General features: G+C 53.3%; 6 protein-coding genes across 6 annotated transcripts; 3 read left to right on the forward strand and 3 right to left on the reverse strand.

The window, feature by feature from the left end:
• Nucleotides 1–412: 412 nt before the first annotated feature.
• Nucleotides 413–12,520, reverse strand: LMH87_011270 (uncharacterized protein; the record flags this gene model as incomplete). The annotated part of the gene is made up of 4 exons (XM_056200383.1): nt 413–507; nt 561–10,781; nt 10,848–12,411; nt 12,473–12,520. The coding sequence occupies 4 exons, from the start codon at nt 12,518–12,520 to the stop codon at nt 413–415; spliced, it is 11,928 nt and encodes a 3,975-aa protein (XP_056052237.1).
• Nucleotides 12,521–15,461: 2,941 nt separating this feature from the next.
• Nucleotides 15,462–18,293, forward strand: LMH87_011271 (uncharacterized protein; the record flags this gene model as incomplete). Its single annotated transcript, XM_056200384.1, has 4 exons — nt 15,462–15,548; nt 15,659–15,950; nt 16,005–18,178; nt 18,231–18,293. The coding sequence occupies 4 exons, from the start codon at nt 15,462–15,464 to the stop codon at nt 18,291–18,293; spliced, it is 2,616 nt and encodes an 871-aa protein (XP_056052238.1).
• A 673-nt stretch (nt 18,294–18,966) lies between these two features.
• On the reverse strand, nt 18,967–19,793 carry LMH87_011272 (uncharacterized protein; the record flags this gene model as incomplete). The annotated part of the gene is made up of 2 exons (XM_056200385.1): nt 18,967–19,511; nt 19,730–19,793. The coding sequence occupies 2 exons, from the start codon at nt 19,791–19,793 to the stop codon at nt 18,967–18,969; spliced, it is 609 nt and encodes a 202-aa protein (XP_056052239.1).
• A 1,340-nt stretch (nt 19,794–21,133) lies between these two features.
• On the forward strand, nt 21,134–21,590 carry LMH87_011273 (uncharacterized protein; the record flags this gene model as incomplete). Its single annotated transcript, XM_056200386.1, has 2 exons — nt 21,134–21,231; nt 21,284–21,590. 2 exons carry the CDS (start codon nt 21,134–21,136, stop codon nt 21,588–21,590), a joined length of 405 nt encoding a protein of 134 aa, XP_056052240.1.
• Nucleotides 21,591–23,010: 1,420 nt separating this feature from the next.
• On the forward strand, nt 23,011–24,098 carry LMH87_011274 (uncharacterized protein; the record flags this gene model as incomplete). The annotated part of the gene is made up of 3 exons (XM_056200387.1): nt 23,011–23,047; nt 23,135–23,359; nt 23,434–24,098. The coding sequence occupies 3 exons, from the start codon at nt 23,011–23,013 to the stop codon at nt 24,096–24,098; spliced, it is 927 nt and encodes a 308-aa protein (XP_056052241.1).
• A 256-nt stretch (nt 24,099–24,354) lies between these two features.
• On the reverse strand, nt 24,355–25,311 carry LMH87_011275 (uncharacterized protein; the record flags this gene model as incomplete). Its single annotated transcript, XM_056200388.1, has 1 exon — nt 24,355–25,311. One exon carries the CDS (start codon nt 25,309–25,311, stop codon nt 24,355–24,357), a length of 957 nt encoding a protein of 318 aa, XP_056052242.1.
• Nucleotides 25,312–25,749: the final 438 nt, after the last annotated feature.

Here is a 25,749-nt window from a genome sequence, read left to right on the forward strand (position 1 = left end):
CACGCTTCTGATGCTCGTTGCCCAGCGTGTCACGCCAACGAACCGGGCCTAACATACCTACTGTAGCCCTCGCCAGCAAGTCACGAAAGCACCGAGACGTTTTGAACTAATCCGGTCATGTATTCTCTAATTACTGACGCTATGGGGAAAGAAAAGAAAATCCACAAAATCGCAACTTCTCAGGCTCATACCAGCTTTGATGCTTTGCTGTTCCTGGGGACCTGCACTTCCCCGTTGCCGGCAGTTGGCACTCGCAGCGTGGCTGATGAACCTTGCATAAAACTACCTCTTCGTCTTCATCTCAAATTGCATCACCGCTAATAGTAATACATTTTCTTGCTTCTCTCATGAAAAAAATCGAGCTGTCCACTGGACGCGGAAATCGACTTTTGGCTCTATGGGTTGCTTCAGTCTAGGCGAAACCAAAGTATTCGTTTCCGGCCGTGATGGCTTTGTAAAGTTGGGCACGTAGCGTATCGTAACTGTCGTACTCTGGAAGGTCGAGTTCTGTTTACATGATTAGCATATTGTGCAATGCAGAGGTGCGCACCGGAACTTACGGTTGAAGCATGTGTGAGATGTGGGCAGGCGGTCTTTGTCGCCATAGTCGCGGTGAATATTGAAACGGCTGACGCCATTCATGCCCTCGAGCTCCTTGAAACCATTGAGAGGAACCTTGCTGGTTCCAGTGACAAACTGGAGCAATTTGGCCAGCTCTTCCTTGTCAAAGGAGCGCACTGCTCTCCAGAACCACTGGACTTGCTGGGAAGATGGCGTGTAGTTGTGGTATTCGCTATTGCTGCGCCAATCATCGATGTCAATGTCAGGAAGACCCGAGATTAAAAGCTCAAGCTCCTGTTCGTTGAAAATAGAGATCAGTTCAGCGGGAATGATCTCGTGGAAACCCTTCAAGAAGCTTTCCATCTGGTCCTTGACCGACGTCAGCAGACGATGCTCGACAACGAGGCGAACGTAATCCTGTTTGTTTTCTTCGGTGACGGGAATCTCGCGACCGTTTGGAACAAGATCGACAATCTTGGTTACGCCGAATTCGTCCTCCTCTTCTGAAAATGTCTCCGTGATGATGTCGGTGATGTCGTTCTCGAGCATCCAGCAGAGAGACTTGTAGTAGTCGGGATCAAAGGATTCCATGTCCTTTACGGACACCGTCTTGCCGAGAATGCGTTTGTACACGGCACGGCTGAAGAAACAATCCAAGAGTCTGCCTTCATACAAGGCTTTGCCGATGATTCTGCCGATAAACTTGAAATGAATGCTGTCGGTACTCTCACCGGCGTTGGATTCTTCATTCAAGTGAAACTTGCTGAGCTTATTGGGGTGGAATGTTGTTCGGTCAGAAGAAACCGGGATGAATAATGCGTTATTCGGATCAAACATTTGTCGGGCTAGAACCTGGAACCATTCTCTTGTGACACCGCCCGCATCCACGCCCTCTTCGCCACCGAACCTGATGTTCAGTTTGCCATACTTGATCTCGTCTCCGCTCTTGTAATAAAGATTGGCAAATGAGTCGCGGTACACAGATTCGCGCCGGACCGACAACTGTAAGGGTGGGTAAGAAGGACGGCTCTGGCCGTGCGCAGCCCGAGAATGGACAGTACGATTGAAGTAATTGCGCTTGTTGTCAAACTCAAGGACCTTCGGGTTTCTGACCAGTAGGGCAAATGTACCAGACATAAGCTTAGGACTGTGGCGAACGAGTTCGTTGAGGATACGGCGGTGTTCCTCCGTAAAGGAGAAGAACAAGCTAGCAGTTTGCGATTCGGCCACAGGGCTTGACAGCGGCTCCTCGCCGGGCTGCTGATTGGGAGCTGCATCGTCTTTGGTGGTAGTGTTTTTGCAGACGACCATGAGCGACTCGATAAGAGGTAACAAGATGGTTGCAACACTGAGCATGTTTTCGCGCTGCCGGATAGCACTCAAGCAGCTGCTAAGTTTGTCCCACATGCTCAAGAAAGTTGCATTGTGATAGAGAGACATGAGCAGCTCTTGCGTGCCATCGTCCAGATTGTCGGGTAATGGCTGTCCGGATTTTTTCTTTGGCTCAAAGAGATGGTCCAGAGCAGTAAGCACTCTCAACAGCTTATTTTGGTCGGACGCTCCTGGGGAAAATTTGGCGAGCGCAACTCCCTGGATTTCGGTGCCAGAGCTGGCGGCAAGAATATGCGGCAAAAGCTCGTTCAGGTCTGTCACAATATTCTCACTCAAAGCGCGAGCTTGGCGTATTAACTCTTGCCCGAAAATAGTCTTCGTTCCAGGAATGGCGCAAAGATTCTTGATGGTGGCGATCGTGTTTTGAAAAGTCTTGGAGCTGCACTCTCTCGCAACAAAAATTCTCACCACGAGTGTAAGGTTCTCTTCAGGAATGATGGGCGGTAGAAGCTGCCGAGAACGCTTTTGGGGCACATTGCTTTGCTTCTGAGCTTCCTGTGCACTGCCACTTGCTGAAGTGTCATTGTCGACCGCTGCAGTATCTGGTTGCGCATTGCTGCCTGTCTGTTGGTCGGCTTGGGTTTCTTTCTTGGCGGGGGCAATGTCGAGCGATTCTCTACGTCGACGCTCAAGATTCTGGAGCGGCAATGTTACTCGGTTGAGGAGATCAGCAAGATGAGTCATAACCAAAGAGCTTTCGGTAATGAGTTCGCGGTCAAGGAGCGTCAGCAGGGCATTGATAGCATATTTGTTGGCCTTGGAGTCCTTCGCCTTGCCTTTGCGGCCAAGCGCTTTCCGAAGCGAAGCACCAACTGTCTCGTGTTCGGTGAGGAAGAGCCACGGAATGTGAGGGTTTCTGGCGCAAAGGTCCACGAGCAGATCCAGGCATTGCTGGACAATCAGCAACGGTGAGGTCTCTGAACTGGTCTGCGCGGTGTTGGAGACGTTCAATGAGGTTAAAGTTCGCTTGAGATTCTGCGGTGTGCGTGGTTCCACGTCTCTCTCCTTATCCTTAAGTCGCTTGGCTTTGATAGACAGTTGCCCGAAACTGCGTTCGACAGCATTGACATCCGTGCTGCCGTCTTGTAGAATCTGGAGCAGTGTACTGATGACTTCGAGTCTGCTCTGTCGGTTCTCGCACACATCGGCAAACACTGCAAAAAGGTAGTTTCGGAAGGAGCCTTGATGCGTGATAAACATGAGCCGAAGTAGAGTCGCCACACCCGCTTTATCGAGCATTTGAACGACTGTCTTCCGGGGCGCTTTGCTCTCTGCACCTTTTCTGGCCTCTCCAGGCAAGTTGCTTCCACCTGGAGGAGGGGCACCATGTGGGCCACGCTGTAGGGTCACAGGTGTGTGGTGCTGGGTGAGGGCTCGACTTTGAGCAGCCATCTCGGGAGTCAGCTGGTCCATGAGACTTTGACCTTGCTGAAGCAAGACCTCGTCACGAAGCTCGGGTGGGAAAGTCTGCAAGATGCTGGCCGTGTCCATGTCAGCCGAGCGTGCGAGGCCAGCATTGCCAGCTTGTCTCCGATTTCCTTCGCGTCGGCGCTGTTCTTGTCGTTCCTGCTGCGCAATTTCTAAGCGGAGTTCCTCAGGCAGGGCATCAAGGAACTCTTGGAAGACTTCAGTCGAGGTTCCTGCAGGGGCTGTTTGACGAGCTTGTGAGCGTCGCTCACTAACAGTTTGGGCGATCACTTCTTCGCGGAACTCTTCCGGGAGTGCAGCCAGGTAGTCGGGATCAATGCCTAGCTCGGTGATGTCAACTTCTTCTCCCCTGATAGTTGTCGTGACTCTAGGGGTGGAGCTAGTTTCGGGTTGGCTAGTCGCTTCGCCGCTGTTTGCGCTCTCAACACCTTCCATAGCAGTACTTTGCTCGCCGTCTTGTGTTGAACCGGCATCGGCCGCGGCGGCTGCATCGAGGGCTGCCTGGCGGTCTCGCTCCTCGGCCTCTAGTCGTTCCTTTTCAGCTCGTTCCTCAGCTTCTCTCGCTTCTTTTACTTTCTGCTCCTCTTCCAGCTTCTTCCGGATCTCCTCGGCCTTTTTGCGATTTTCTTCTTCGACAGCCATGACTTTCTTTTCGTGCTCTATAGCTGCCGGAGTAAGAGCAGCACTGATGGCGTTGCTGAGCTTTGCTGCTTCCAAAGCAAAGTTAGGACCGAAAATCATTTTAGCCTCGTCGCTGTAACGAGCAACCGTTGCCTCCGTGGTAAAAGCAACTGCTTGATGAGGCTCCTGAGTGACTTCTCGGCGGTGATCATGTCTCCCAGGTCGGATAGGCGCAAATTCTCCACGAGGACCACCGGGTCTTGTAATCTGCACATGGAATGCTTGACCATTATTATTGCGACCCATCATAGGCAAGAATTCCATTAGCTCGCCGAGGAAGCCCATGGGTCCGTCAATCATGTGACGGCCGCCACCGGTGAAGATTGTTTCTGGTAAACGAAGCCCAAATGAGTTGGGGTTGCCTGCTCGCGAAGGATTGTCGCTGTCGGAGTCATTGCGCCGAAGCAAGGGGTTGGAGCCATCCTCCGCATGGCTTGGCTGGACACCGGGCCGCTGCATGCGAGAGAAATAGCTTCTAAAGTCGCCACCATCGCGTTGTGTCCCGACGAACCGGGCCGGGAGACCACCTCGGTTTTCCATTCTTGTGAAAACTGGTCGACGGTGGTTTTCTCTTTCTAAAAGAAGCAGTCGGTGTCTATCATCAAGCTCTGGGCTCATACCGTCCCATCCAGCAGCAGAAGGCAGATGTCCAAGATGGTCTTCAGGAGCATAAAATTCGTCTTCGTCGAAATATTCTTCATCGTCGATCTCCTCCTCATCCTCTTCATCATCTTCAATGTCGTCTTGGTCATCATCCATATAATGATCATCGAGACCATCCATGATTTCGGGTCCGTATCCTTCATCGTCACCCATAATAGCGCGTGCCATGTTATCAAGAATGTCTCTGTCAAGAAGGTCTCTTGGTCCCATGCCGTGGATGTGGGCCTCTTCCTCATCTTGTACTTCCGCCTCATAGTCGACGTCTTCACTTGGCTGCTCTTCATGCTCGTCCATGTCGCTGTCGCTTTCCCAGGCAGAGTCGTCTTCAATCGGGTTCCCGTCCTCATCGACGATCTCAACACGGTCTTCCATGTCTTCCATGTCCGCCGAGTCTACATCATCGCCCTCCTCGTCGCTCCCTTCGTCATCTTCATCATCTTCATCGTCGTCGTCATCGTCATCCATAATGACTTCCACGACGCCAGGCTCTCCATGCAGACCCTCGATTTCGCCCATCTCGCCCAACTCCTCATCGTCATCACTAATGTCATCTTCCCCATCGGACATTTCCTCGTCCCCGTAATCCATCTCTTCGTCATACTCGTCCCCGTACATGTCGGCGTCTTCGTCCTCGTCTTCGGACTCTGACTCGTCGTCTTCATCCCTGGGCTCAAGCATCCCCAGAGCAGAGTTACGATATAGGTCAGGCGTCTCCTCTCGGTCGTCATCGAGGTCAGACAAGGATGATGACGATTCATCGAATTCTTCTTCGCTTTGCTCCGCCCCTGGATCAGCAGGTACCAAGTTAGAGTGGCTAAGCTCTTTGGCGGTGTCAGTCAAAACTCGAAGAACCCGCAGAATATATTTGATAGCCCGCTTGACGCCCGGGTAGTTCAGACTCAGTTCAGCGATGGAAGTGGTAAGCTTGTCCAAGTAGCCCTTCTCGTACATGAGACGACGAATCTGCGCGTGAGAGCGCGATTGGTTCTTGTCCGCATTTCTGGGACCGGGCCGCTGGTGATCCTTGTCTCGGTCGCCAATCATGTGCATCATGAGCTCAGCAAGAGACTGCATGCGAGAGTACCTTGTTTCCAGAGGTTCGTCAGATAAGGGAGCTCTTTCGTAGGCTCGCAAGACTGTGTCAAGCACGAATTTGCGCACAAAGAGCAGGTCTGGCTCCTCATCGTATGCAAACTTTTCTTCGCTTTGGCTTGCAGGCTTCTCGCTGGTCTTGGAGACCAGTGCAACGAGAACACGTTGAGTTTGTGCAGAGGTGGCAAGTTTCTTTTTCGCAACGATATTGTCCGCGGTACCGGCGAGATTGCCTTGGCAAAGCAAATCATAGATGAGATAATTTAGAATGCCAGTTCTGGGTTTGATTGGGGTACCAGCAGAGATAGGAGGAGCGCTTCGCTTGAAGTTGATGAATTCGACTTTGGTGCGGGTGTAGCTTTGGAGAAGCTCGGACAAGCAGTTGAGCAGGAAGCACCTGTATACAAAGATTGGGTGCTCCTCAGACTTGAACTGTGGTTTGATCTGCTTCTTGTCGCCTCCCTCGCCGGTATTCGTCTCTTTTTCAAGTTGTTCTGAGCCAGCATCGCTCATATCAGGCTCCGTCTGCACATCTTTCGATGGGATCGCTGGATCTTTGTCATCAACTTCTCTGTAATTGACCAGTTCACAAAGAAGAAAATGAACGACGCCATCTGGATTCTCAACAACTGGACGCTTGCTATCGGGGATCTTAGGAGCATCAGCCATTTCCTTATCAGCTAGCTCTGTTGATGGCTTGACTTCATCTGCAGTATTCGCGGTATCTGTTGCGCCTGGCTTGTGTTTGTTGTCTTCAGGATCGGCTGAATGAACAGATTCGTTTGGGGCTCCCGTTCCGTCTTTGAGCGTAACGGTATTCCCTCTGCCTCCTGAATCACTCTCGGCGGGCGACCATTTAGAAAAGCGAAGCATTTCGTTCGAGACTTCCACAAATAGCTCGGGGGCGCGAATGGCAATGGGGGCAAGGGCACGCAGATAGACAGAGATCTCTACGTTTCCGTTCTGGTGATGGCTGACAGCAGGAAATTCAGCCTCAATCTCCGCCCGAATTATCTGCCGAAGAGTCTCCTCGTCTTCAACAATATGTCTCAATGTGGTGATGATGTGCTTCGTGAAGCCATTGTGCTTCAACCTCTCCGAACCATATCCAGCCATTTGCTTGGCCATGAGGAAAAGTCGCTGGAGGTTCTTCTTCTGTCTCATGTGCTTCGCAAGCTGACGGCGGCGGGTCACTATCACCAAGACCCTCAAAATGGATGTTGCCAGTATTTCTTGCTTTCCAACGCGCGGCAGCAAGTCCAGGAGCGATTCTAGAATCGCCGAGCGTTGTTGATCACTGATCAGAGAAACGCCAAGGTGAACCACAGCAGGCTGAACAGGATCATCAACAGTTCTTGGTGCCAGCCACTGAGCAGCAACTGGCCGCTCATCGTGCGTCAAAAGTGGCTCCAGCACAAGCAAAATATAAGGGATCCAAGGTGGCAGTTCATCAGCTGCTCCAGAGGACGGGACTTTGAGGAAGTCAACATATTCACCGACCTTGTCTCGTAAATTGTCCACATTGTTGTCGAAAAAGGTTTGATACTGAAGTAGCAAGGCTAGCAAGTGAGCATAAGCGGCAATGCATTTGCCATTCTTTTTCTTGTCTTCGGGGTCAAGGGCTAAGGAAGAGAGGGCAGAGGTGAGCACGGTGCCGACCTCCTCTTGGCTTTCCTGATCTTGCTGCCGCAGAACCATCGTATGGATCAACTGGGCTACTTCAATAGCGCAGTCCGAGTGGGTACGAATAACGTCCAGCGAGTGGTCAATAAGGTTGGAGCGCAGCTTAGACCTCAAAGTATCAAGCTCTTCTTTGGTGCCGGAGAACTGAGCTTGAGGAGAGGCTTCGCTTGTCGTTGGTTGGGTTCCTTCCTCTGTTGCTTCGGCTCGGTCAGTGCCAGCGGCGCTCTCGCCTTGTTCCAAATTTTGAGCTGCTCTGTCGGCAGGACCATCGTCATCCAACCCTTCCGTGAATGTGTCCAACGACATGCGATCTGGCTCGGAGGTGCTGGTCCCAGTGGACGGCGCCCGCTGTCTAGATCTCGATGACTCCGGCGTTTTGTTCGTATTGATATCGGCTTCTTCTGCTGGGATAGGGTTTCGCGGCCCAGCAAGACCGGATTTATGAGCTCGGCAGTACTCTCGAGCATTGGAAGCATTGCCATTCGCACGGAAGACAGCCTCATGGACTAGGTCTTCATCGAAACCAACGTTCAGCAAGTCATTGATGACTCCACGAAGCGGACGCCAATCGAAGCGCACATCGGTGTAATTGAGAAGAGCAAAGGGAGCCTTGTCCTTTGGAGTCGAGGGCGGTTCATTCTCAGCAGTAGCAACCAACTTGAGAATGTCTAAAATACGCTTCGCTGTCTCATCCGAAACATGTTCGACGAATGACGAGTCCCAAAGTTCGAGCATTGGCGGCATAATGGCGCATCGAAATTCAACGACGATTTGCAGGTAGACGTTGGAGACAACCTGATTTCTGTCGGTGTGTCGTTGCAGATTGAAGTGGTTGCTAGTATCAACCAGGTATTTTCCATTAACAAGCAGAACATAAAGTTCAAGGATTTTCTTTAAACCAAATGCTGCAACTTTGGCCTTTGATAGTTCGTCAGGGCGGCTGGCATTCGAGCCTTCGCGAACAGCATTTGTGAAGATTCTGAGAATAGTGTTGAGCACATCTAAGCCTCCTTGTTCCTTGAAAGCGAGAAGCACTGGGATTATGATGTGAACCTGAGCTCTATCAGGCTGTCGTCCAGGGTGATGGTCAATGAGCATCTCGTGTATGGTATGCATCATGATGATCCAGTAATGAAACTCTTTAGAGGTTGGGTTAGGAGTTGAAACGGATGGCGACAATTGATCGAGCACAGTGGAAGCCAGCTCCTTTGCCAACTCCAAGTGTCTTGGTCGAGGGAAAGGATCTCCATGAGTCACCTCGCGTCTTGGAACCAGAGCCTTGCCGATGCTTTGGAAGAGTGGAAACGATGTAGGGATCATGGGATGCAATAGCAGCTTGAGAGCCTCATAATTGTGATAGCGAGGGGTTCTTTGTTCTTCTTCCGTCAGTGACTTGGGAGTATCAGGTCCTTCAGCTTGCTTCCAGGCGCCCGTGCTGTTCAGAACATCAGGCAAAGAAGTGCTACCAGTGCCAAAAGCTGCATTGGTAACCGATGGTTCACCTTCAGGGGTTGATCCGCCACGCTTGAGTGACCAGTGTTGGGGAACAGCGGCCAACTCGCCAGCCTCTTCGGCGAGAACACCTCGCAGCAGTGGCCCCATTGACTTGACAAGTTGCAAGTAGTAGTCGAACGCATTGACAGGATAGAATTGGAGCGAGTGTGACCGAGATGTGTTGAAACAATCGGAGAGAATCTTGATGAAGTTTTGCGCGTTCAACAGAGCCTTGAGCATCTTGGTACCCGACAACAGAGGCTCTGGAAGGTTGCCGCTCGGCAGTTCCAGATTTGGCGAGAGAAATAGGCCAAAATATGGTGGAAGAGCCTCCGTCTTCATAGCGAGAGGCTGGAGGACGTCGATTGAAGCCTGAGCACGCTTCAAGAGAGACGGGAGGCTTCGCACTGGGGCATGCTCTACAAGCTGCCCAACTACCGCATTCATCGCTCTGGCGGCCGGCGACTCGCTGTAGTTGGCTGGGAGACTGGGCAACTCGCAGATGTCGAGAAGAAGCTCAATGCCGCCCTTTTCAACAAAGTTGGTCTTGATAGAGGTGCTAGAAAGATACGACGAAAGAAAGCTGGCCAACGCATAAATGTATGGTATGACGGTACGAGGCTTCTTACTCTGCAGATTTTCGCCAGTATTGTTTTCGGCAATCTTGGGAGTCGCTGAGTCTTGCATAGTGACATCTGAGTCTCCGGTTTGTTTGGCAGTCAGGAGTGCCTCGTCCTTCTCAGCGATCTGGCCATGTTGATCAATGGAAACAATTTTCCCGTTGCCATCTGTGCCAAGCAAACGAACACCCCAGTTGTCTTCCTCAGCCTTGCGGACGCCAAAATAGCGAACTTTAGCAACCATGTCGATGACTGCGTTTGAAATCGCAGTCCTCAGAGGAGGGTGATGACGAGCTAGTTCATCGAAGCTCCCACCGATGGCATTCGCCAGATCCTGGTCAACTTCCATGCACCTGACATGATCAGGGCTCTCGAATATTTCAAAGTAACTGTCAAAGGCGCGCGATGATACCACTAACTTCATTCCAGAGGCGTTTAAAGAAATGGAGTTGAGCACTTGTGGCACCACATTTATAGCCTCGGACGATGCCAAGATGCCTCCAGCGACAATATCACCATGCTTGGAAGTCCGAAGCATATCTTCGGTCGGGGGGTGCGGTCGCTGGTCTTTCTCAATCATGGCTGTTACATCGGATTGCTCTGCAGCATCGTTTAGGCCTTCGTCTGCCTCTCTTGCATCGTCGTCTTGCGCCGCTTCGGCAATGCTTCGGCCAGTAATTGCTTCTAGATACGTCTTGATCATGCCGGATTCTGAAATTGCGGCGTAGCTGGTAGGGTCATTGTTGATGAAGTCACTCAAAATAAGAACCGAGTTTGTCCAAATGACAGAGCCAAAAGAGGTCTTATCATTGATGATGTCGCGTAGGCTGGCAAGCAGATCAGACTTCTCGGCCAAGTTTCGCAGTAGTCGTTCCGTGTTGCCGCTGTAATTGTAGGAGTTGGACATGATGCGGTGAATAAATTTCAAGAGCCACTTGAGAGTCTGCTGCTGATAGTAAGGCACCTCATAATCCACGGCGCTCGACTGATGATCTCTCGTAATACCCTTGGATGCTGCTACTAGCGCCTTTGCCTCAGCTGTAGTATCAACCACCAGTTTCGAAACTGCATCAAGGCCATCAGCACTGAAGAAGGCGGTGAACGCGTGAGGGTATGCCCAAATCAAGCCATCCAAGAAGGCAAGAACCATCGAGTGGTGGCGCTCAGCTACAGTTGATCGAATGTTCAAAATGTGAACTAGAATCTCCATAAGACCAGTCGACGCCATCTCACTGCCAACTCTTGTCGCCATGGACAGGTTAAGCGTGAGGGAAAACAGATTGTTTCGCCAGTTGTCGGTCTCTGTCACTTGATCGCCATCATCTTCAGGTTTGATATTTTCCATACCAGCCACGGCCTTTCGAATGACGTATAAAAGGATGCCATGGTTAACGTTGGCGTTGAGAGCGGACAGAACATCCTGGCAGCGAGACCCGAAGCTGGAGATGGCTTCCATAAGAGCGAGCGAGATTGTCTGAAGCCACAACGGCGCCTCGGCGTTGCGATCCGAAGATGGGTGGATGAGTTCAGCGAGTTGGTAGACAAGTTGGTATCGGCGGGTTTCATCCATATCTTGCCTAAGAACCTTTTCCACGAAGTTCGACTCGGTGTGAATGTAAGCCAGGTTGGTAATGGCGAGCAGTCGGGCACCAAGAATTTGCTGGCGAGATTTCTGAGATCCGGTGAGAGCCTTGGCAACTCTAAATCGATGGAAGGCTTCGTACTGGGAGGCTTCGGTCATGTCACTGGGAAGCTTTTCCAACAGCTGGCTCATGGAAGATGAGATAACTATCGACTGCGGAAGATCAAATGTCTTCTGCGCAGAGGCATCGGCTTCATCCGAGACACCAGGCGTACGAGGAAATAAAGGAGAGGATTCCTCGGTGTGGGCGTTGCGAGCCTTGGGGGTATGTTGGGTTCCCGCCACAGTCGAACTGCGACGTAGAGGTGTCGGTGTGGAAGGCTGGGAAGACCGGCCTACTTCGGCAGGCACATCGTGTGGTTCTTTGGCATCTTTAGGATAATACCGCAGCTTCACGTCGCCCCAGTCTGCCCAGCGCTGATCGTCAGACGTGGCGAGTGCGACCAAATCCGTAGCATGAGATTTCGGTGCACTTTTGGACTGGGCCGACGGTTTATCTTTGGATCGCGGAGTGGGCGTCGCTGCGGGGGTCGGGTCGGCGAGGTTGACTATCGTTGTCTTGGAGAAGGCCTGCGCAATTTGCTGAACGCGATCCAGGTCAATGTTGTAGTGGTTGGCTAAGAGTGCCGCACTAATATGCCTAGATGAGTTGCCGATTCGCTTTACCGAAGCCTGGTATCTCTGCGCAAGCTCAGAGCCAACCTCGAGAGCAGGAATAAGTAGCGAAAGGGCCGTGCTGTTTAGAAGATTGCTAAGATGGGCGCTGCTGGCATAAATGCTCCTGTTGCCACAGTGCTCAAGCAGCAAACGGGTAAAGGTCAGGACTGATTCGACGAGCTCCCGATCTCCTTCCTGGCTGTAGCCCAATTTTTGCAATTCTTGGTCGTCCCATTGCTTCTCCTCGGCAAACGCTCCCTGTCCGGTAAGGTTGCGAAGGATGTAGGAGTCGAAGTCGTCGGTTTGAGGTCCCAGGTTCAGCCTGTACGTAGTGCAGAATTCCTCGAGGATAACATCAAAGCGGTTCAGAAGAGGTATCCAGTGGTAGAGATCACCTCGTCCAAATGGCCATCGCGTTGGGTATGTGGCAAGGTGCTGTGGCAGTAGCGGAAGAGAGATGGTGGAGGCGGCTTCGACGTAGCTCTTGAGCCAGGGAGACTGCAGGAAGATGTTAGTAGGTGGGATCTGGGGATAAATTCAGGGGCATGTATGAGCTTACCAAAGTCTCACGATGCTTAGGTTGCATCTCTTTTGTGATTTTGCCCATGGTGAAAACGGAAGCGGCAGGGCCGCATGAACAAATACAGGCGTCCCCTCCACTCTCTTATACTCTCTGTCGTGGCGACAGCTTTGCTCGCCTAAGCGGAGTGTCCTCAGCTGGACGACTCCTGGACGCTTGGTATCTCGTTTGGTAACTTCGTGCGTGTGCGGTTGAGTCGACGGAAAGCTCGCTTCGGTTCCCGACCGGGTATGGAAGTCGTACAAACGCGGCCAGTTGCGAGTATCAGACCACCGAGCGGTGATTTGAGAGGTAAAATGTGAAGTTTGTCGTAGGGGGATTCGCGTGACTTTTCTGCAAGGCCGCGAAACACAAGTCGGGCGCAACTTTGAAGGCGGGTGCAGGTCGCCGTCAAAGAGCTTTTCCTAACTTCAGATGTGACGTAGGCGATACTGGGTAGAGGTCCCGGAGGGTCGTGCCACGGAGCTGCAGTCGGAGAAAAATAGCCAGGATCACTCGTGTACAGAAACACACGTCGGAGCCTGGATGAGGATGTTGCAGGGGTGTTGGTGGTGGTGATGGGAAGAAGAGATTCAACCTCAAAATTGTTCAGGCAAGCCATGAGGTGGGCCTCTGCGTAATGGGCGTGTCAACTTGTAGCGACGCAGCACGGCGGGCAGTTGGAGGGCGGCGTTGTTGGGGCAGTGTGCAGGCATGTACCTTTGAGCGCGAATTAGGCGTGTAGGTACATGCAGTCAGTGGTGGGGAAGGTCATAGCTCCGTCGTGGCCTCTGCTGGAGCTACCAGTACTACAACGCAGCAGAGCAGAGCGCGTCGCCGGATTAACTAGCCGGGCGATGTGAGGCGGCAAGGCGGCCAACCCAGCGCGCCCAGGTGGGTGGTAGGCACAATGGCAGCCAGCCAGCCAGGGACGCAAACAGAGACCACACTTTCAAAGGGCTGCCCCACGTGTGAAGCTGCAGCCAGCCATGATGCTGTATCGGATGATACCCTGTACCTAGGCTAATTAACTGTCTACACTTGCTACGGCTTGAGTTTCCCTATTGGTGGTGATTTGACTTGTCGTTAATACATTTCGAGTGAAACATATCATCTGTAGTGTGCGGTCCTGTAGCCCCATGGGTACCTTGTGAAGTGCGGCCGGCCACAAGGCTGTGATGCCTTCGGGGCCCAACCGCCGTACAGGTGCTCTGACTGGGGTGGCTTGTTTGGCTGCAGCCTGCCAATGTTGCTGCGCAAGAACTCAACACAAACGTAGCTCCAGCTCATGTAAGTAGCAAGCTTTGTCAAAGGCTCCGAAATTATGGGACCGCGTATGTCTAGAGTCTACGGATAATGGCGCAAGACCTCATCCGCGTCGATCGATCCCGCCCCCGGCGATCAGAAACGGCATCCGGCGGAAGCGAGACAGTAGACTATTCCGAACAGTCGTCGCGAGAGATGCGCGTTGCGCCGCGTTATTTGCGGGGGACAGGCTTTGTTGGAGAATGGATGGAATGTTGTGGATACAGGGCGCGAACATGTCTCGAAATTCGACAATAGGAGCATGACATAAATCTCAAGTACTGGTAGGGCCTATTGATGTTGGAAACAATGGCATATCGGCCGTAACGCTGCCAACGTTATGCAAGATGCGGGAAAGATGAACATTCCTGGGAATTTTATGCGCCTGGTGGTCGCCGTGCCACTGCCGCGGGCGGAACCGAAGTACGGCAGGGAAATACCTAACAGCCTAAATAAACCGACAGAAGGCCGTCTACGATTCAAGAAAACTAGACCAAGTAGACAGCCAAGGAAATAAATTGTTGAAAAGCCTTGAACCGTCTATAAGTTGTCAACTTGTCAGGTTTCCTACGCTGACAGGCAATGCGGGGACAGGAAGAAAGCCACCTTTCGTCAACACGGCGGCGACAGAATAACCGAGGTGCGAGGCAACAAGTCAATAAATTGGCAGTAACATGTCAGTCGAGAATAAAGAAAAAGAAGGACCATGACAGCCTGCGCAACAGATACGCGCCAAGATATAAAGTGCATACCAATGTACAAGATAGCTAGAGTCGGTTGTTTGGCTGCCCTGTGCCTGTGTCTGCTGGCCAGCACAGCGCACTCACAGGGCCACCAACAAGGGCCACAGCGCACCCACAGCGCCCGCACATCCACAACAGCCACCGCATCTGCGCCCCAGAGATGCTGTAATGCTGCCAGGCACAGCTTGTCAGGCACACACAGCGCTGCACAATGCAATCACAACGCCAAAAGATGCAAAGAACGAGTGCCACAGGGCCTGAAACGACGCTAAGCCCGACAACGGCTGGCGCGCTGGGGTTCAGTCCACTTCTGGCTGCAGACCGGTTCCTGAGCCAGAGCGCCCTGCCGGCGCTACCTACCAGTTTGCAGGGCGGGACAGGCCAGCAGGCAATGCAGAGGGGCTTTAGCATCCACAGAAACAATTCCAAGCATTCTGCCTTGACCGGAAGAATGCCTCTCAGCGTCATAATCCATGATATAACACGCCATAGTAACACGCTATAAAAAGTCGCTGTCCTCAGCGGATCCCCGCGCCTCGGCGCCCACAGACTGTACAGAGTACCCAAGCAACAAGTACTAAAATAGCGTGCAAGCGGCTCCATTAAGGGGAATCGCAAGGGGGCCGGCCGGCCACATCGCCAACTCCCACCAGCGCCACCACCCCTAATAATAAACTACCCGTTGGTAACATTGTCCTCGAGACCCGCGCCCCTCTCAACAATCCTTCACGCCGCTGCTGTCACCGTTCCTTTCTTCCGCAGCCACGCATATTCTACAGCAACGATACCCTTCAGATTATACAGCATTGCATTCGCTTCCATTGTCTGGCTGGCCTAGCATTACACTGCCGCGGGTGCACGTGCGTCCCCGGCCTTGAAGCATCACCACATCACAAGACTCGCGATCGCCATTTCTTGGGGCCTTCGACTTCGACGCAAACATGTCTCATCAAGATGCTTCCCCCAGCGAGGAGCACAAGCCTGTCGAGGACAAGCGCGCTTCGGCAGCCTCCTCTGACAGCGAACCTGTATGTGCTTTCATTGCGCCGCCGCCGCTCCACTGCATAGGTTCTGTCGAGCAAACACGAACAGCCTAGGTAGCATTTGCTGCGCCCACATGGAAACTAACATGCCAAAGGCTGCCGAAAATGACGAATCTTTCGAAGACGCTGTGGACGCTGTCGATTCCGTGTCGGTACGATCTCTAACCAAGAGAGCTGTCTCGGCCTCCAGAGCTCCCGCTTCCGAAGAGCAACATCAACCCCCAAGCACCGAGACTGCACACGAACACGCCCAACAAGCCGAACCAGAGACCACCGAGGAAGCTGACGCCAAATCGCATCGCGACTCATCTCCCTTGTCTAAACGACTATCAAACACATCAAACCTCGACAATGTCAATCTGGATGACGAAGCCCCCTCTGCCGATGGTACAACCAATTGCCTACCACGACATGGTGCTCAGCAAGCTAACCGCCCACCAGCAGGAAAAGTTCAAGCGCCAACGGAAATCGAACAGCGGCCCAAGACATTGTCCCTGAGCAGCATTACAAGCGCTCTCCCCTCCATGCCCTGGTCCCCGCCCGCCGGCACATCGCCTGCAAAGAGTCCTGGAGCATCGTCTACCGCCACAACGGCGCCTCTCCCCACAACTACCGTATCGCAGCCTCCACCACCGACTAGAAAACTTACCGGCGCCTTCTCTTGGCTATCTCGAAACTCATCCGCCAAAGATGCTGTCCCTACCCAGCAGACTACGAAGCGGCGAAACACGGCTAGCTCTGTTGGCACCCTGACCAGCAATCCCGAGATGATGCTCGGCAAACTGGAGGAAGAGACCGAAAGCGGAAAGGCGGAAGCCAGAAAAAGCCTCAAGGACAGATTCAAGCTGCTGCGTATGCAGCAAGAGGCAGGCATTCCACCCCATGCGCTCGAAGACGACAATGGTACCAACGGGGCTGGTCTCGGGTTGGTCAACGGCGACGCGGCTTCGATTACCAGCGACCTGGCTTCACCTAGCTCGGTGCCGACCCCCACTGTCGATCTTGCACCTGGAACCGTCTCTGGAGTCAATGCCGGCCCTTCGGCCATGCCAGAACCCCAGGTAGACTGGGACTTGTGGCAATCAGTTGTGTATGAGGGCCCAGCTGTTGTTGCGCGCACCAGTGCTGAGGAACTGAACCGCGCCATTACCACCGGCATCCCAAGTGCCATCCGAGGTGTCATTTGGCAAGTGTTGGCCCAGAGTAAGAACGCCGAGCTGGAGGCTGTTTACAAAGACCTCGTTGTCAAAGGCACAGACAAGGAGAAGAAGCGCCACAGCAACAGCACCACCGCCAGCGCATCTAGTAGTGGCAACAGTGCTCAGAATGGAGAGGCTGTTGCCTCTTCAGCCTCTTCAGTTAGATCCGACCGCTCTGGCACAAACGCCAGCATGTCATCCAAAGCAGAAAAGGCGAGCGAACAAAGCCCCAAGGCCCAGGCAGTGGCAGCTGCGGAGCGCAAGAAGAAGGAAAAGGAAGAAGCTGCAGCCCTCCAAAAACTCGAAAAGACCATCCGACGTGATCTGGGCGCTAGAACTAGTTATTCAAAGTATGCCGCTTCAGCAGGTCTGCAGGATGGCTTGTTTGGCGTTTGCAAAGCATACGCTCTCTATGATGAAGGTGTTGGATACGCGCAAGGCATGAATTTCCTGATCATGCCCCTTTTATTCAACATGCCGGAAGAGGAAGCCTTTTGCTTGCTCGTGCGCCTGATGCACAACTATGACCTTCGAGGACTCTTCGTGCAGGACATGCCTGGTCTTCATATGAGACTCTATCAGTTCGAGCGCCTTTTGGAAGATATGGAGCCAGCCTTATACTGCCATCTCAAGCGCCGTGGAATATCTCCCCATCTCTATGCCACGCAATGGTTCCTCACCCTCTTCGCCTACCGCTTTCCCCTGCAGCTTGTCCTCCGCATCTACGACTTGATCTTCACTGAAGGTCTTTCTGCCATCTTGAGATTCGGCATCGTTCTGATGCAAAAGAACGCGAGCCTTCTACTTGGCATCTCTGATATGCAGCAGCTCACAACTCATCTGAAGGACAAAGTCTTTGACGTGTACATTGACAAGGACCCCAGCGCGGGAAGTTTGCTGGAAAATGGGTTTTTTGGCAGCTCAAGTGCCAGTATAGACAAGGAAGTCTACAGGGCTGATCAGCTAGTCAAGGATGCGTCGGAAGTCAAGCTCACACCCGAAACGTTGAAAATTTACACTACTGAGTGGGAGGAGAAGACCAAGGCCGAAAAGGATCGCGAGACAGAGCTTCACGAGCTAAAGATGGCAAATCAGAGCTATGCTATCCAATTGCGCAAACTGGAAGAAAGAGTCGAGGCCTGCGATCGCGAACAAGCTGATCTTGCGACGGAGCTCGTACACACAAAGGTCGAAAACCAAGAGCTGAAGGATGAAAACGAAAGTCTCAAAGGCCAAGTCCAAGAACTACGACTGGTGATTGAGAAGCAGCCGACAGAAATCGAAGAAGCCTGGAAGCTCGAAAGAGACAACCTCATGAAGCGCAACGAAAATGTCCACGAAGAAAACCGGAAGCTGGAACAAGAACTAGCAGAGCTGGAGGAGGAACTTGTCCAGACCAAAATGCAATACGCCGAGGTACGTTAGCAATCCTTTACTCATCAAACTTTGACTAATCACCCGGCCACAGATTAATTCTCAGCATGAGACGCTCAACAGGAAATGGAGCGATCTCAAGCGGCAATTCGCATAATTTCGGCTCTGCACTTGGCTCACCTTCGCCAAGCGGAGTATGCCAAGGATACCCAACTGTAGAACGGTTGGCACTGTACATATTACCTTGATAGAAACGCACATGAGGCGTTTGTTTGAAAAACACAGGATGATGGACCAGATGCCGTTCAATAGGAGTGAATATGGGGGGACTGGCAGAGTGTTTCGAGCAAGCAATACATTGTCGATGTAGCCGGGCTAGGTTGGCAACAACAAGCGAACAACATTTATGCCTAGGCAGCCTTTTTTCTCTCAGTTACGCATAACGCATAGATTCATGAGCATGAACCAAAGAAGAACAAAATCACTATTATTCGAAAAGACGGCAATGCCTCAACTTTACAATGACAGGACTAGCTGGCTTGCGGACGGGTGGCTAAATTCATGCAGTTTTATTTTTTGTTGTGCAAACTCCCTAATGGACCCAATCCTATGCTTACGTGAAGCTCATCATGCCCTGCAAATGCCAAACGTGGAAAGTGCAACAGACAGGGACAAAACTCCTTGAACAAGATACCAAAGAGGCCAGCGAGGAAAAACAGGACACACCGCTACCAGACAGTGGGATTAGTCCTCCCGGCCGAGCCAAGGTCAAGTTTTTCTTTTCTCTTTTAACAGAAAACCAAGCAGACGAAGACGATGGGACGAATCGTTTACTTGTGGAGCTTCTTCTGGTAGAAAGCGAGCTCCTCACCCTCGAGGATGTATCCGTCGCAGCGGCCGGACTGGCCGGGACGGCTGGAGATGATGGCGAAGAGGCGACCGGCCTCGAACTGCTTCTCGACGGGGTGCTCGACCTTGCCCTGGGCGGCAAAGCGCTCGGCCTGCTTCTTCTCGACAGACTTGGAGCGCTTGACCTCCTCCTCCTTGATGCCCTGAGCCTTTTGGCGACGGCGGCCGATGGGCTGGCCGTAGTGGGCCTCGTACCACTGGCGGAAGGGGGCGGCGTCGACCTGGACGACGGCGCTGCGGGTCAGGGTGTTGGTGCGGACCAGCTCGTTGTTGGACGGGTGGTAGGCGACGGCGATGACGCGCGTCTTGCGGGTGCAGCCCTCGGAGGCCCAGGCAAAGTTACCCGAGTCGAGGCGCAGGGCGCGGTACTTGTGGTTGCCGCCGCGGGTGCGGACGGTGTGGACACGCTTGGCGCCGATACGGGTGTTGGCACCCTGGCGGCCAGCCTCGAAAGCGCGCTTCTTCCCTATTGTCAAAGGTCAGAACGCATGTTCTCAAGCAAATGGAACATACGGGCTTTCGGCAAAATGAGGGAAGCGAGGTCCAGGACGAAACTGGTCGTTTGTTGCGCTCTCCGCTGTTACGCGGGAGAGCAGCACCGAAGACCAGCAGCAGTCCTTTTCCTCGACCCCTCATCCAAAATATATATTCGTTTCATTGTATGTTATAAGGATCAGTACGCACGGTAGTAGGCACGCTTGGCACCGGTGGCGGAGCGCTTGTGACGGGAGTCGCGAGAGATACCCATGATTGCGAGTTCTGCAGAGCAAAGTAGAGGTTAGCAACGATTGCCTCGAAGAGCTGATTGCAGAAGAGAGGAGCCTCAAAGGACACGACGATTGGAAACGGCTATGCGAAACAACCAACACCTTCAACCACCCAGCGACACCCAGAAGGAATTGTAGAATTCGTAACCGAGTGTAATTCGCAAGTGGTGTGTTGAAATGATGTCGGCGTTGTCGTCGTCGTCTTCTTTGTGTGTGCTCCGAGGTCCAAAGGAATAATTCACTGACCTGATGATTCTGCTGGTCACCAGTTGCAATCTCAAATTGTCGGATGGATGTGGGAGGAGTGAACTTTTCGACTCGAGACCCGTGGTGGAGGGCACAATTGGAGCGAAAAATTGTGGTTGTGGGCTGGGGGTTGCGCTAGCCCCAGGTACGTACCTTGTGGTCAGGGCTTGTCTGGCGAACGTCTTTTCCACACGGCGACGGCGGATGGTTGTTCCGCACAGGTCTGGAAAGAGTCACGTGATTAAAGACTGCATTAAGCGAAGCAGAAAAGGGAAGGTGGGCCTTTTGAGATCCCGCCCCTGCTAGCGCCGACTGTCCAATGTAACTTTTCAGTACAAAGTACAAACACCTGCTTGTCGTGCAGCTCCGTAATTATAAAGGCGTTTGCTCCGGCTTTCTTACAATGAAGCTGTAGCCGAGCATCACTACTTCTGCCCTTCCCGGTTTATATCGTTCAAACGAGTAGCCGTCTGACCTGAAGTCATGTTGATATCCCATAGCACACCGCATTTTGCCGCCTGTGATTCCTTTGGTGACCCTTATCACCGCTCTCAGCAAATGCGGTGAACACCGCCGCACAGAATCCGCCTATGTTTATTGACTCAATGGCGCCACATACCATTCGTATAAACAGATCTCAGATTGATGCACAGTGGCCAACTTCTCCTGATATCTTCCATCGCCGCCCAGAGGTTGCTCGTTTGCCATGTGGTCGCCAACCAAACGCTAGCCGCGACAGATCCAGCGTCTGCCAACTGTCGATACTCGTTTGCGGCCGCCAGCTCAGCGCAAAGCCTAAAAATTTCTTCGTCTCGAATCTTGATTCTTCAAAGTCTCTATTCACATTGCTAAATCGACTCATCAACTCAATTTGCTGCCGCCGACTTCGCAACCAACCAGTCAGTTTCGCTTCTCTAAGTGCAGGAATGTACTCTTCTCGTCTCGTCTTCAACGCCCTGTTATTTTGCCGGTCCATATGACGGACTCATTGGAATATTGGACCCCGACGACCTCACCCCGATGAATCCTTGTGCCGCAGAATTTGAGCCCGATGGTTCGAGTATACAGCTGTGCCATGGTCCAGACGGCCCCTTCCTGTGCAACCAAGGGTCGCGTGTGTCGGTTTCGAGCAAACTTGACCCAACCTCGGTGTTTTGGCCTGTATTCCCTGCTGTAAAATTTGTTGCATGGAAAATCGTTTCTACAGCTATTGACACGTGGTTAGGCTGATCCGCAGCACGCGACGCAGCATCCGGCGAGCTGGTCTCCAGACCATCCATCTCGACAGCCCCCGTACTATGCTTTTCCAGACCCAAACTTTGGCTGGACACCGGGCAGTTGTCTATTTTGTCTATTTCCAGGACATCATCAAGGACCCCGCGGCCCCTCTTTTTACCCTTCGCCATCCTGGCCGCCCGTGGCACCTCTCCCATTCGCAAACCCTTGTTATCAGCACTATCACCTTCTTCGGCCCTGCGGAAACCATATACATTCTAAAGAACCGACTGCCGCTGTCGAACTTCGAGAAATAGAGTCGCCGCAGATTGGAAAGAGCGCTATGCAGCGGGGTCCGCGTCGTGGCAACTAGTATTCACACGGAAGCAACTCGTCCACTAGCTCGCGCTCCTCCGGGCACCTCGAGTCACCCATCAGTTCGAATGTGACATCATGCCAAAGCTCTCGGCGTGGGAGTGCAAAGGCCCGGCGTTCAGCTCAAGCAAACTCGCGCGCGGCCCCTGCAAAAACCAGCCCTACGAGAAAAAACACAAGTGAAGTGACCGGGCTATCTCAGCGAACGAGCCAGCAGGCGCCGCTAGCAAATGCTCCTCTCGAGCCTGCCAGCTTTCGACGTCGACAAGCCGGCAGAGACCAATATGCAGCGCAGAGGACTGCTGTCGGCGCAGACCCGCCGCTGTGGTCTCAATCAAAACGATGGACGAGCGGCGAGAAGAAGCAGCTCATGGCATACCAAAAAATGCGCCAAAATATACATTACATTGGCGCTGACGGCTCGCCGTTTGTGCCCCAGACTGCTGCCGAGTTAGCGGCGCTGAAATTGACCATGGCGGAAGAGCGGCGGAGTGTCATCGCGATCAAGGTAGAGCGACTGACTGCGGAGCTATTGGAAAAAGGCACGCTTGGCCGCAAAAGACATGAGAAGGGCCACTCGCTTTTTCTATTGAACGACAGTTGCTTCGACAACGAGGATAGTATGCATGAAGGGACTTGGCCTACCATTGTCCAGCTCAAAGAGGAGGGAGACCGGCGCGCCGATGGCGCACAGCGTCAGCTTCCATCACCCGAAATAGTGTATGGTGGGAGTTGGAGGCGTAGAGTTGATGAGGGTCTAGGTGGATTGTCGTTCGGCATATGGCCTGTGGATGGGCTCGCGGAAGGGGCAGAAGACGGAAGAAATGAACTGGACGAGAGAGATATACCAAACTGGCTTTGGGAAATCATTGCAGAATTATAAGCTGCTATTTGAATGCGCAAGGGTTTGGGGCTTGGAAATACTGTGCAGATAATCTCAACAAGTAAGTTGCTGTTTGTAAAGTGCTGGCATGTGAATGTGCTGTGTAAGTGAAGTACCTACCTTATGTACCAACCCAGCCTGGGGTTTGCCAATTGACAGCTACGCCAGTGCAGCTACTCGAGCTGTAAGGTACAAAGCAAAACAAGAAATAATTACCTAAACAAAAGAGAAAGTCAACTAATAAACTTAGAAGCATACGTATGCCTTGTTCCATCAAAGATCCATCGCTACCAGCAACAAGCTAGTTGTTATCAAGGCCACCTCAAGATGCTAGCCCCTGTCCCGAATCGACCCACTTTAAAAGTGCTGTGCCGAGCTTCCCAACAACTTCTTGAAGAACAGGCTGGATTCCTTTTCCTTCTTTTTAGTCGCCTTATCCTGTTGAATCCATCTCTCTGGACAAACACGGCTCAGACACAATGGCGTCCTCTACCACGCTCAAGCTCACAAACCGCTGTATGTTTCTCGCCGGCCCTTTCCCTCATAGTGTCTTCCAAGCATCCTCAAAAGCTAACATTGTTGCTCCCTTTCCCCCCACTACAGCACCGAAGCAGCCGATCAAGCGTTTCCCCGCCAGCGTCGAGCTGCCGGCCGGCGCGACCGTCGAGGATGTGAAGAAGGCCATTGCCAAGCAGGCCGGTATTGGCGACTTCAACCGCATTGGTCTCTTTGACACGGCCACCAGGAAGACGCTCAAGGACCGCAAGGCCCTCGTCGCTGACATCCCTGCCGTCTCTGACGCCGGCGAGGTGCTCGTCAAAGACCTCGGTGCGTTCACTAACCTCAGCCTTTTGCAGCACAGGGGCCGCAAAAAGACAGAACACTGACAAATAATCAATTAGGCCCCCAGATTGCCTGGCGCACCGTCTTTCTCATCGAGTACTTTGGCCCGATCCTCATCCACGCCGCCGTCGTCGCGGCCCGGCCCTACATCTTCCCCGGCGGCGACAAGCCCATGTCGAGCACGCAGTGGCTCAGCTTCGCCCTCATCATGGGCCACTTCTTCAAGCGCGAGTTCGAGACGGCCTTTATCCACAAGTTCTCGGCCAACACCATGCCCGTCGCCAACGTCTTCAAAAACAGCTTCTTCTACTGGGCGCTGTCGGGCCTCCTGTGTGCCGTCTCCATCTACTGGCCACGCTCGCTCGCCGCCCGCGCCCGCGAGCCGACCATGGACGCCGCCGGCACGGCCCTCTACCTCTTTGGCGAGACGGGCAACGCGCTCGTCCACTACTACTTGTCGACGCTCCGCGCGCCCGGCAGCACCGAGCGCAAGATCCCGGCCGGCTACGGCTTCAGCTTCGTCACCTGCCCCAACTACATGTACGAGATCCTCGCCTGGATCGGCATCATCATCGTCAGCCGCGACTGGTCCGTGGCGCTGTTTATCGCGATTGGCGGCGCGCAGATGTTTGTCTGGGCCAAGGGCAAGGAGAAGGCGTATCGCAAGGAGTTTGGCGACAAGTACAAGAAGAAGCGCTTTGTCATTCTTCCCGGTCTTCTGTAAATGTCATCACACCGGAAGACGCCGGTATGGCTCAAAAGCCAACACAGCCAGGGTGACTGGACAGTTGACTGAAAGGAGAGCCTGTAGAAGGCTAGTCATATCATATGCATGCTAATGAGAAGGGGAAAAAAAAATCATACAATCAATCTAAATAATGAGATGTATCATAACGCGTATACAACCTTGTTTCTGCGATTCGTCCAATTCGTAGATAGTTTCGTGATATCCTCATAAAATCTGGCAGCAGCATCCTACATCAACATGATGTCGATAGCGACGCCGTCTCCGAGTTTTTGGCCCTGCCGGTACCATCCGCAGTGCTCGACTCTCCATCGAAGAAGCTCCGACTCGCCTCCGACATGACCTCCAGGCCGTCCATGGCCACATCGACCTCTTTCCCCTTGCCCTTGTCCTCCACGCGCTCTTCCTTTCCATCACCACCATCCACATCCATCTTGCCCCCATCCTCCATCCCCTCTCCCTCACCCCCCATCCCTCCGTCCAGCGTCCGCCCGCAGTCGCTGCAGCTGCACACGCTCCCCGACCTCGACCGGGAGGACCATGACCCGTACCCGTCGCTGTCGCCACCACCACCAGTCGCCAGCCGCACCGTCTCCTCCAGCACCAGAAAGTTGCGCTCCAGCACCTCGGCCCAGTTCTGCACGTTGCCCACCTCCTTGAGCCGGCGCGCCGCAGCGTCGGCCTCGCGCGCCAGCTTCTCGCGCTCCCGGCGCAGGGCATCGGTCGCCGCCAGCACGTCCCGCTCCTGCTTGTCCAGCGCGCCCGCGTTTTCGTGCAGGACGGCCGCGCGGCCCTGCAGCTCCGTGTCGAGCATGTTGCCCATGGACGCGACCACGGCGGCGCGGGCCTCGGCAATGTGCCGCTGCGTCTCCGCGGACGGCAGCGTCTCGAGGAGTGGCGGCGGCGGCGGCGGCGGCGGCGGCGGGTGGCCCTGCTGCTGCTGCTGCGGAGGAGGAGGAGGAGGAAGATGCGCGGCGGCGTTGCGGGCGCTCAGGGTCGTCGCGGGCGTGGCTCGGCTGGCCGAGTTGGAGGACGAGGCCGCGGACGAAGCTGCGGCGCGACGGGAAGAGCTGTTGCTGGTATTGCTTGCGCCGCCGGCGCTCATGGCAGCCTGTGGCTGCATTTGGTGGGGGTGCTGCTGCTGCCGTTTCTCGGTCGTCGTGGCGGCGGGGGGTGCAGATGATTCAGACATCTTTGCTTTTGGCGAGATGAAACCCTATAATTTGATGCGCAACGAAGAGAGCTAGGCCGTAGTATAACAATCCATGCTTCGTGGAGGGGGCGCTTGCAGATGCAGGTGATCATGTACACAGGCTGATGAGTGTGGTGGGGTGAAGTTGCGCCCCTCTCCCCTGCATACACCATCGCAAGGTAAATTAAGGTCAGCAAAAGCAGTCGCGAATGCCAGTGGCCCTTGATGAGTACTTGTCAATAGTCGATAGAAAAATATCCTTTCTCTTCGCGGCGTCACATCTTGTACGCTCGACGTTGTAGGCACACCGATAACGGAACAGGTATATTGCAGTCATATTATTGTACGGGCTCGATGACCAGCAAGCCCTTCTATTAACATGCTGCCACATCCAAGATAAATCATGTTCCATACTAAATCCATACCATTCCAAACGCC

This window comes from Akanthomyces muscarius, chromosome 4 (assembly GCF_028009165.1).
Source record: "Akanthomyces muscarius strain Ve6 chromosome 4, whole genome shotgun sequence".
Taxonomy (NCBI): Eukaryota; Fungi; Ascomycota; class Sordariomycetes; order Hypocreales; family Cordycipitaceae; genus Akanthomyces; species Akanthomyces muscarius.